This window comes from Monodelphis domestica, chromosome 1, assembly GCF_027887165.1.
Source record: "Monodelphis domestica isolate mMonDom1 chromosome 1, mMonDom1.pri, whole genome shotgun sequence".
NCBI lineage: Eukaryota > Metazoa > Chordata > Mammalia > Didelphimorphia > Didelphidae > Monodelphis > Monodelphis domestica.
Window position 1 is genome coordinate 641,136,580 of NC_077227.1, and position 12,263 is coordinate 641,148,842.

The 12,263-nt window shown below is 35.0% G+C and overlaps 1 protein-coding gene across 6 annotated transcripts in view; it reads right to left on the minus strand.

Moving 5' to 3' along the window:
• Positions 1-2,567: 2,567 nt before the first annotated feature.
• SANBR (SANT and BTB domain regulator of CSR) overlaps positions 2,568-12,263 on the minus strand; it is a 64,720-nt gene continuing 55,024 nt past the window's right edge. For 5 of the 6 annotated variants that reach the window (XM_007476785.3, XM_001382119.4, XM_007476787.3 and 2 more), the window contains 5 exons: positions 9,110-9,138; positions 8,906-8,979; positions 6,336-6,424; positions 5,666-5,757; positions 2,568-4,497 (listed from right to left, as the gene is read on the minus strand). In XM_007476785.3, coding sequence (XP_007476847.1) covers positions 4,461-4,497; positions 5,666-5,757; positions 6,336-6,424; positions 8,906-8,979; positions 9,110-9,138 — 321 coding nt within the window. In that variant the 3' untranslated portion in view covers positions 2,568-4,460. The remainder of the gene's footprint in view (positions 4,498-5,665; positions 5,758-6,335; positions 6,425-8,905; positions 8,980-9,109; positions 9,139-12,263) is intronic. The other variant, XR_008915629.1, reaches the window with a different exon arrangement.

A 12,263-nucleotide genomic window follows, 5' to 3' on the forward strand; every position in this document is an offset into this window, starting at 1 on the left:
AATCAATACTGTGTATTGGTTCCAAGGTAGAAGAATGGTATAAGGGATAGATAATGGGGGATAAGTGACTTGCCCAGGGTCACACAGTTGGGAAGTATCTGAGATCAAATTTGAACCCAGAACCTCTTGACTCTAGACTTGGCTCTCAATCCATTGAGTCACCTACCTAATCCCCCAGACCATTTTATCCTCAAGTTCTAAGAGATATGGGCAGTTTTCTTTTAAGAGAGTTTTAATTTCTTCATCTGAGAACTTCCTGCTCTTATCTTTTGACCATTTTTCATTGGGGAATGGCTTGAATTCTTATACATTTGACTTTGTACTCCATATATTTGAGAAATAAAGACTTTGTCAGAGATACTTGCTATACATTTTTCTTTCCCAGTTTTTTTTTTTACTTTTAAACTTGGTTGTAATGGTTTTGTTTGTATAAAAAACTTTAAAATTGTAGTTTTGAGGGGAACACATAACCTCTCTCCACATTAAAATGCATACGTTTATCCTTTTTTAGTCATTTATGGTAGTTTGCTTGAGTTTATCTTTTTGTTTTCCTTCACTCCTGTTTGCACTTCATAATTTTATGTTTTATCAAGAATGTTTAGATGTCCTTTCATTGAAATTACATCTCCCCTCTATAGGATTATGCTCAATTTTTCTGGGCACATTGTTTTTAGTTGTAATAACTTTTGCCTTCTGGAGTATCATATGTGAAGTTCTGTGCTCCTTTACAATTGTGGCACCCAAATTGTATGTGGTCTTGACTGTGGCCCCTTAGTCCTAGGATTTGTCTTGTTTTTTTGCAGTACTTCTTTGACCTGGAAGCTGGATTTTGGCTATGATGTTCCTTAGTTTTCATTTTGGGCTTTCTACTAGGAGGAGACAGGTAGATTTAATGTCCAGTCCACTTTACCCTTAAGTTTTAAGAGATAAGGGCAGTTTTAATATTTGTCTGATGTCTAGGTCCTTTTGGAGGGGGCAGGGCTTAAGGTTTCAAATAGTCCAGTGATTCTTCAGAAACTATTTTTTAGTTAGTTGTTTTTGCTTTGAGGTATCATCTGACTGTCCCATACTTGGTCTTAGCTCTGCAAATTTCTGACCTAGGTTTGAGAGCAATACTCCTAGTTGGAGTTCCAGTAGACTGCTACTCAGCCACTATTGGCCAGTTGGAACGTCCCATAGATCTAAAGGAAAAGAAAGGTAGGATCCCCTTTGGGTTATGATCCTTGTCTTTGTTATTTTGCTACAGGTTTCAGACTGGGATGGAAGCCAGAACTGGGACTACTAAGCTGGTATTAGAATCCCAGTTTTTTCTTGATTCTTGCTTAGCAAGCAGCTAAGGCCCCTTCACCAGGATAGCCATCTCTTTGTGCAAGTTTGTCCCCTGGGCCTTCAAGGAAGTTACAAAGTTGACCGCTGGCACATATTCCAGGCTCTAGCACTAGGATAGGTTTCTGTTATATGGGTCTGGGCCCCCTTCTTGCCAGGATGCAGTTTTAGTCTGCTTTTGGATGCTGTGCTAGATATTTTGTGAGGCTGTTCCTGGCTAAATTCTATGACCAGTCACTAGACCTTTTTGCCAACCCCATTCATTTTCTAGATCTGTGTGGCACTGTGGCATCCAGCTGGATTATACTTCATCCTCTGACATTTTGGTGCTACTTTTCATGGATTGATTTTGCTGAACTATTGCTGGCTAATATCATCTACAGTATTTTACCACTAAGTGTTGCTCAGGACCTACTTTGCTGTCTCATTATAGCACAGAGAGTAATGCTGGTGGCAGGGGATTATAAGCTCTACTAGTCCCACTACTGTGGAAAGACTTTGAGTGAAAGCCTGGGGATAGACTGCAGGCTTACAGCTTAAACTTTCTTACTTTAGACATTTAAGAAACCAGTAGAAATAGTTTACTGTTTACTCTGTTTCTGGAAAGGCTCATTAGCAGAAAGCCAACAACTAGATAATGTATTTTTAAAGCTACAGTAAGCAACTAACAGACTGATGAACTTATGTAAAAGGTTCCCATCATATTATTACTATAATTACTCTTTTGGGGGCTTTGACTCCCATTCTCTGGATTTCTACACCCTGGCCTGACAGCCTTCAAAGATACCTCTCTCCTTGTGGCCCCATCTTCAAATTGGTGACTTTCACCCACCATCTCTATTTTGAGGAAGCCCAGGGTAACTACTCACTCCTCTCCTGACTCCTTGGACTTATCCTTAAGTCTACATCCCCCCCACCCCCCCATCCTCTTTTCAGCTCCCTTCTGTATGCTGTCTTCTCCTATAAGAATATAAGCTCCATGATGGTGGCGATTGTCTTTCTTTTTGCTTGCATTTGTTTCCTGAGTGAGCTTTTAGCCCAGTGCCTGACTTGGTATGCTTAATAAATGCTGATTAATTTGACTAAAATTAGGCTAAAATATAAAATCACCTTATAATAAAATTTATGAGTAAATCAAATTATAAAGTATTTTGTAGCTTACTTACATTATGGGGAAGAATGAAGGAATGATTCAGAACAACAGACTATTTAAACAACTTAGTTAAATAAATTCAGTTAGCAATTTTTCATAATATTTATTTTGGTTAAAGAAGTGGGAACTCAAAGTTATTGCAGGGTATGTTTGGCAAAGAAAATGTCATTAATACAGTTTTATTAAAACATTAATTGTATTTATGCTATGTAGTACAGACAGACATTAACAAAAATAAAAAGCACATCTTGAAGAGAATCAAACTCTGAAATACTCTGGCATGTAAAAATGGCACAATCACACACACACAAAAATCAATCCAGTGGTCCAGTCCCCTCTAGGAGAAGCAGCTTACTTTTTCCGCATCAGTAAATAGAGAAAGAATATATTTCTCATATTGTGGATCTTATAACAAAGTTTATATGAAAAAACCTATATCCTTTTGCCAGACAAAATATATTATACCAAAACTCTAATACTGAACAGGTATTATTACATAGTAAACTACTCTCTGAAAAACTTATGATCTAATTTTAAAAACATAAAATAGAATAAAATATCTGAATAGGAAACAAAGACTTTGGCAAAGCCATACTTTTATTTTCGCAGAGAAAATAAAATGCAGCTGCAAAATCCTTTAAGTAAATTAGAAAGAATACTTGAATACTTGTTTGGAATAGTGATTTCTCTATGTGTAAATTGAGTGCAACACTTAATATGTCAATTAAAAGCTGCCACCCTCACATAACTAAATCTGCTTGTCAATTTAAATATTCTGAATAATTTTAATAAAAATGAAATAAAGGCTGAAAAATACAGATAGTGCATTTTAAGGAGGTTTTTTTTTTTCCCAGAGATTTAAGTAAAAGTAATTTCCAAACACATCATTTACTATGTGCTTATGGTTTGGAACTAATTTTCCCTGAGCACTCTTTCTGCTTGGCTAGAAAAATTAAAACATGATCTGCAGGATACAATTTTCTTGTGATTTCTTTTGAGGACACACAGTTGTGCCCCTACCCAATGTACACAAACATCTGTCTCTCTAGATATCTCTAGATAATTGCTCTCTAGAGCAATTAGTAATATCACTGTAAAATGTCAACTATTTTAATGGTTGTAAAATAAATATTTGAAATTTGGGACCCTGTTGTAATCAGAGTACTTCACCAAACTGAAATGATTTAGTATCCAAAGACTAATAGTTATTCTACCAGATTCAGAATGACACTAGTATCACAGAAGGAACCCCATAATTATCTGCATTTTCAGATCATTGAACAAATGTAAAAACATTTGTCTAGAAAGAGGACGAAAAAAATGGACTCGTAAGCATTTTTAATTTTGTGTGATAAAGCTAGAAAAATGAATCCTGCCCAACATACAAAAAAATTACTTTACCTTCAAATTTTAAACACTGCAGTCTTGGGGTCTTTGCTGCTCTCTAGATACTCATGCAAACCTACATAACATCATTGGGAATTACATTGCACATACTGAAGACCAATAAGGTATCCCAAGATGTATAATTGAAATGATATAACACTAGTTAATGCACATGCATGGTAACACTGCCAGCTGTATTTCAGTCACTTTTTAATGTTAAAACTAAAAAAAAAAAAACCACCAAGAAAAAATTTAGAATTTAGGCCTCTTTCCTTTCAAAGAAATAAATTAGGGGTCTCAAATATAAGAAGTTTTAAAATTGTGCAAATTTATAAATATTTTCTACATAGCATAACTTATTAAAAAGCAGATTAAATTTAATCAGTTGCATATTTACAAATTTCATTTTTTTTTTACAAGATCTAACTGGATCTGTGTTCATTCTTCTTAGTAATGTGATTAATGTGGCTTGTAGTATTCAATAGATTAAGTCACTTAAAAGATTAAGAAGGTAGCCTTCCAAATATCTTCAAAAAATGAACAATTCCAGATGACAGAACTGCCTTCTGCTATTTGATATCTTTTCTGAGATGTCTTATACAGGGCGATTTTGACCAAAACGACTTTTAGACCTAGATTAAAGTATAAAAATAAACGAAATTAAAATGAAGGTTTGAGATTTTATTCTATATCATTTGGATAGTTGTTACTAATAAAAAAGCTATAGACATAACTTTAAATTTTAATAGTATACATTCTTCCACTAAAGTTCGACTCTGATGTCTCACTGTGACCCAGAGATTATCTTGGGTTCTTAATGCCAGAGATGGAAAGGGTCAGGCCCAGGTCCAGGGATCAATTTAGGAACAGTGTAAAATGCTGGGACCTTAATTCAAATCCTATCCAGACACACTATTTATTTCCTTTGTGATGCTGGGCAATCACTTAATCTTTGGGCTTTTCAGTATCCTTATTAAAAATGAGGGGATGGGCCGGTAAACTGTAATACTAAGAATGACAATTCTTAATCTATGATACTAAGTAAATTCAAAGAGGCTTATCACCAAATGCTGGCCATTATTTGAATATTCTGAATTTCTTTTAAGCTATGGCAACTCATGAGCTAAAATGGTAACCATTTCTGGGAAGTGAAGCTTGTTTGATGAAATCATAGTTTTTTCCTAGGGTGAAGTACATAATAAAAGCACTTTTTAATAGGATCACCAATTTAGTTAGAAGGAACGCTTAAGGTCATTTAATCCAACCCCTCATTTTATAGATGAAGAAACTGAGGCTTACAAAGGTCAAGTAACTCCCCTAAGGTTACCTGGAGCATGGGGCAGAAGTAGGATTCCAGTGCCTCCACACCAACAGTTGGCTCAGAGCAAAGTTGCATCAGATTTCACGATGTTGGTGACATTTTAAACTTTCAATAGTTTAAAACAGCACTAATTCTTTTGTGATACCCTATAACCTACTATAGTTATAAAGTTAGCATTCTGAAATTTTGTATAAGTCTTTGTCAAGATTTTAAAAATACAGTTCTGAAACTGTTTAATAAGTATTAAAATTCTGTTTTCTGAAAATACTATGATTTTTAATCATTTATCCAATCAGATTTTAAGTTGGGTAGGTAAAACAGGGATTTAAGCAACATTTTAAAAAGAAATCTCTTGACGTGAAGTTTATCATACTCCAGACAAAAGGTAAATTCTTCCTATATTACTCATGCAATTTAAACTGAAATGCAATTTCAAAATTCATATTTTTTTCTTCACCCTAATGCAGGTACTTATTTACCTTGTGTTTTTATCTGTACTGCTCTGCCGTGCTGTGACTGGAATTGAGGCCTTGACTTGAGCTTCAAGCCTAGAATAAATACCACCCGCAAACTGCAAAGTAAATAAATTAAATGATGAAGCTATTCTACTTTGATCTTAATAATTGCTTTGTTTATTAGTGACACCATTTTTGAATTCTGAAAATTTATTTTAAAATTAAGGATCTGGAAGATATAGATGTTAACCCTGTTAATACATGATTGCCTTCTACTTATAAGCACACTCAAAGTTATAGCTGCATAGAAGGGTCAATTGATTACAAACTGTTAATAGCTACTAATCATCTGGACAGAAGGCATTAATTAAACAATAACCAATATAAAATTCTTGAGAAAACCATATGGTACATGGCTAGTAGCATCAAAAATGAATTAAGAACTAACCAATATACATATCATAAAATTTGTTGTAAAAGCATGTCATTAAACCATGTAAAGCTCATAGGTAGGGTAGGTAATGGTTAATAACTCCTGTGCACTTTTATATTTGTTTACAGAGCTGAATTACACAGGCCCCAGAACATTAAATAAATTCTTAAATATTTCATCTGAAACACTTTTTACTTTCCTGTGGTAGAAGCAAAATTAGAATGAAGACATATTGAAAGGATACTAAAACATAATTCTTACTTCCTTTCCTTCCTTTGATTTGACTCGATCCACATCACCAAGTCGCATTTTTATTAGGTGGCCTGTAATTTCAGACATCCGGCGCTGATCTGAACATAATAAATAGTAAAATCTGTTTACTTTCTTGTGAGGAAGCTTTTACCTGAAGACCCTAAAAATCAAGACTTTAGTAATATATTTTGGAAACATTCCTCAGTAAACATGTCTTCATATGATCTAGGTATCCATAGGCTGCAAAGTTATTTCTTCATGGATTCTCTGGTGTTTAACAGATCAGTAAAAGCAGAGTGTGTATGGGGGTGGGGTGGGGAGGCCCTTTGGGTACTAACCTTGGGGTTTAAGTCTAGCCTGTCTAGGCAAAGTCAGACAATAGCCAAATAAAGAGGATTTGTACTGGGCTTGCCTAATATAAAATATAGATAATCTCTTAAGAAATTGGATAATTCTAGACATTCCAAAAGTTTCAGGATCCATAAAGAAGTCAGAGAGAATTTTTTAAAAAAGGAAAAGACAGGACAAAACCAGTATATTCCCAAATGTCCAAACTTTACTTACAAAACCAGAAAATTTTGTGAGGAACTTGTGTCCCTTGATTTGTACTCTGGGAATAAATTTTTATCAAAATTGATGACTACACAGATATTCTGAGAGCAATCCTATATAGCATAGTAAAAATATTATTTTTTTTTGTGATTGGTCACCCAACAACCTTTTTTGGATAGACAAGAGGAAGATGAAACAAATTTACAAGAGTAAACAGTGAGTAGTCTTACTTTTGAACAAATATGACTGTAGACTAATATACTATAAATGATTTTGTTTTTTATTTGGATAATTTCTCTTTCTCAAAGCAAAAACATAAAAATTGGGAAAAGACAGCTGATTATTTTATTATGAAATTAAAAACCACAAAAGAAAAATAAAACACATATACACATGTATGTGCAAGAGGCAAAAATCTTACCCTTTCCCCACAGCATGTAACAAGTATATTGTATATATAAGTAAACATATATACAAATATATCAGAATCAAAGAATAAATAAGGAAACTGCATTTTGAGAATTCTGTCTTTCCTTCCAAGCCTGGCTCAAATTATGCCATCTTTAAACTTCATCTTTCTTTTTTATAAGTCATAATCAGTATGTATAAAATGTAATTCTGCTGATTTTAATGAACATCACTTAGTCTGGATCTTCCCAAATTTCTTTACTTCATAATTCTCATTTTATACTGTATCATTAACATTCTATTACATTAAGATACCCCAGTTTATTCAACTGATCTGATTTTTGGATGCACTGGTTACCATTAGTTTTGTGTAGAGAAATAGCTCTACAATAGACTATGGGCATTTCTTGCCCAACTGACAAGGTCTGATGGACTCAGTGGCTATGCACTAGTTTGCTCATTAGGAATACAGCTTCTAACCACTGTACCTTGGGAAATGGCCCTGAAAAGCTAAAGCCAGAAGATGGTAGCTGAGAACAGTTTTACAAGCGATTAGAAAAAATGCTCAGGAAAGCATTATTCTCAGTAAAGAGATGTATGATGGTATTAGAAGGTACTGAAGCTTAGCAGCATCAAAGAATTGCTCTGGACAGACACACCAGGGTTATACATGGCCACCCTCCATATATTTATCCTGATCACAATGATTTCTATTATTGGTTTTCTTTGCTTCATTTTGGTTTTTCTTTTCTTGTGTGTTCTTAAAATTCATTTTTCTTTAGGGTTTCTCTTTGGTATTTTTTTGGTGGAGACATAAGGACCTTAAGATCTATTTGTTTCTCTCACTCTGATAATTTGTCTTAGTCTCTTCAATCCTTATTAAGCATATAACCTAATGTTTAAAATAATTATGTGCATATTTAGTCAATAAGGTTATAATCAAGATTAGCACTACGTATACAATGTGAAGACAACTTGGAAATACAACTTAGGTGAATTATAATAATTTCATGCCTAAATAATATTTTCCTTTAGTGAAAAGGTTATTGAACTTCCTATTAATGATGAAAGGTGGTCATAGGGTAAGGTTAGGGACCACAAAAAATCCACCTTGCAAGAAAATTTTCTTAGTAAAGTCCCTTTGTTTATCACTACTATCATTTAAAAAAAAAGTTATCTAGCTTGAAAAGAATTATCCATTCACACATCTTTCTACTATAATAATAAATGTCTAAAAAAACCCCATATATCATCATAGCAGTCTATGTAGGAGTTTGGGAAAGACTTATAGAGTAGGATTCTGGCTCTTTATCAGGTCAGTAGGAACAAAGGGGATGTTCTCTCTCTCTTTCAAACCTGAGACCTGCAATAGCCTGGGCTCACGGATCACTGTCACTGTCCCTCAGCAGCAGTGTGATCTTAGATGAGTCACTTCAAACTCTCTGGGAATCAGCCTCCTCATTTGCAAAATGAGGAGTCTGGTATAAATTATCTTAAAGACTTCTACTGCTAAACTTCAAAGATATTTCCAATCTTTAAGTATGTTAACATGTTTTATTTTAAAAAATACCTTTCTTTTATGTATATACAAAAGTGTTGGCCAAATTTACATGTCTTACCCTCTTCTCTCTGGGCATCCTGATTGAACCTCAATGACCTGGAGGCATCCCATTTATTCCTTTGTATGCTTACACTATTGAGGAAGACATAAAAAAAAAATGAGCCCTTTTTATTTGAATATGTATGTGTAAATAGATATGCATATTATACATAGCATGTATATTACATGTAAATATAAGAAAAGATGCAAAGGCTGTACTTACACAAATGGAGAGGCATCTCTAGAAGTTGACTAAAAAAAGAAAAGAAAAGAAAAAGACTGAATGATGACAATTAGGCCCAACTGTAACACATTTGCAGAGTTAGCCACAAATTAGTATTAAAAATAATGATCTCCGGGACTTCTGGGTAAGCATAGGGGCAATCTAGACGCGGGACTCTTCCTTTCCCCAGCACACATCGATAGACTACCTCAAAAGACCAAAAAAAAAACACTCTCATAAGAACGGAGGAACTCTACAGTAGAGTGCAGCATTGAAGGTACGTGGGATTTGCCCATTCCCACACTATAAGGGGGTGAAAAGGCTCCTAGCCAAATTTGAGCCAATATACCCTCCCCCACCCCACCTACGGAGCCAGAGTCAGAGCCAGCGTGTGCCAGAATCAGTGAGAGAATGAGGGGGCACCTCTAGAGCGAGCAAGGGACAACTCTAGGTCCCTGGAAGCAGACTAAGACCACCTAAGACCTACCCCTGAGAGCAGCTACACCTAAAACCCTGGAAGGTGGGGGAGTGCAGGCCATTGGTGCTCCCAAGAAGGTAGTGCAGAGAAGAGCCCAGAACAGCAGAGGTTGCAGAGATTCAAGAGCTTGCCTCAGGTAAAACCCTTGGTCCTTAACTCCATACACAGAAAACCTGCCCAGCTCACTCAGATTCCTGACTAAAAAGGGAAGGTAAAACCTCTACCGTGATGGCAAATTGTGTACAGGACCAACATACAATCTCAAAAAAAAAAAAGGCAGTGACCCTCGAAAATTTTTAACAGAGGAAAATCCCAGCCTAGAGAAAACAGGAGGAAATCTGAACACAGATAAAACCTTCTTTAAAAAATGGAAATTGTCCACAAGCTCTGTATCAAAAAGATGGAAGCCTTCTGGCAAGAGAAGTGGGAAATGGTTCAAAAAGAAAATGAAAAAATTATAACTGAAAATAAAAAAATTAAAGCAGAAAACCAGGCCTTCAGGACCAGAATTGAGCAACTGGAAACCAATGATCTGGCAAAATAGCAAGTATTAATAAAGCAAAGTTAAAAGACTGGCAAAATAGAAGAAAACATAAAGTATCTCACTGACAAGGTGATAGTCCTGGAAAACAGAGGAAGGAGAGATAATTTGTGAATCATTGGTCTAACTGAAAAGCCAGAAATAAACAGAAATCTTGAAATCATACTACAAGAAATCATCCAAGAAAACTGCCCTGATGTTCTTGAACAAGGGGGCAAAATAGACATTGAAAGAGTTCATAATACCCTCTACACTAAATCCCCCAAAGAAAACTCCCAGGAATGTAATTGCCAAATTCAAGAGCTTCCAAGCTAAGGAGAAAATTCTATAAGACGCCAAAAAGAGACAATTCAGGTACCAAGGAGCACCAATCGGGATCACACAAGACCTGGCAGCTTCCACGCTAAAAGACCGTAAGGCATGGAACATGATATTCAGAAAGGCAAGAGAACTGGGTCTTCAACCAAGAATCACCTATCCATCAAAACTGACTATATATACTTCCAGGGGAAAGTATGGGCATCCAACAAAATAGAAGATTTCCAAGTATTTGTAAAAAAAAGACCAGAACTAAGTGGAAAGTATGATATCCAAACACAAAGATCAAGAGAAACATGAAAAGTTAAATAAGAAAGAGAGGGAAAAGGGGAAAAATGTTTTTTTTCAAACTCTCTTCAAGGGCTACAATTAGATCAAATTATATATATTAATATATGGGGAAAATGTTATTTGTAACTCTCAAAAATTGTATTCATTATTATAGTAATTAGAAGAATCACTCATAGGAAAAGATTGGGGCATTAAGGGCTATAAGATGATATAGAAAAAAAGAAAAAGGGTGTGTGGGTGGGAGAATTGAAGATGGTACCAAGAGATACTTGAAGAAATAAAATAAATAGGATAATCTTTTTCACAGAAAGATACACATGGGAAGGGGAGGGGAAGAATACTCTTATAAGAAGGAGAGGAAGAGAGTGCTAAGAAGTAATACTTAAACCTTACTCTCTGTGAAATCAGTTCTGAAAGGGAAGAGCATCTAGATCCATTGGGATTTTGAATTCTATCTTATCCTACAGGATAAGTGAGAAGGGAAAACTAAAGGTGGGAGGGGGGAGGGAGCACAAAAAGGGAGGGAAGGAGAGGATGGGGATGGAACTTAATAGACCTTAAAAAAAAAAACCAAGAAGGGAACAAAAAGGGAGGGACCAGAAAGGGAAGCATATCAAGGGAGGGGATTAGGGGGTTTGATTAAAAGTAAACCACTGGTTTAAAAGGATATAGCAAAAAAGAAAGGACAGAACTAGGAGAGGATATAAAAATGCTAGGGAATTCACAAGTGACAATCATAACTTTGAACGTGAATGGGATGAACTCACCCATAAAACGCAGACGAATAGGAGAGTGAATTAAAATCCAAAATCCTACCATATGTTGTCTACAAGAAACACACCTGAGGCGGGTAGATACTCACAAGGTCAGAATTAAAGGTTGGAGCAAGACCTATTTGGCCTCAACTGATAGAAAGAAGGCAGGAATTGCAATCATGATATCTGACAAAGCCAAAATAAAAATAGATCCGATTAAAAGGGATAGGGAAGGTAAATACATCCTGATAAAAGGAAGTATAGACAATGAGGAAATATCACTAATCAACATGTATGCACCAAATGGTATAGCATCCAAATTTCTAAAGGAGAAACTAGTAGAATTGAAGGAGGAAATAGATAGTAAAACTATACTAGTGGGAGACCTGAACCTACCACTATCAAATTTAGATAAATCAAATAAAAAAATAAGTAAGAAAGATGTAAAAGATGTGAATGTAATCTTAGAAAAATTAGAGTTAAGAGATATATGGAGAAAAATAAATAGGGACAAAAAAGAATACACCTTTTGAGCAATACATGGTACATTCACAAAGATGGACCGTATACTAGGTCATAAAAACATGGCATACAACAAATGCAGAAAAGCAGAATAAATGCAACCTTTTCAGATCATAAGGCAATAAAAATAATGATCAGTAAGGGTACATGGAGAGCCAAATTAAAAATTAATTGGAAATTAAATAATATGATTTTCCAAAATCGGTTAGAGAACAAATCATAGAAACAATTAATAATTTCATTAAAGAA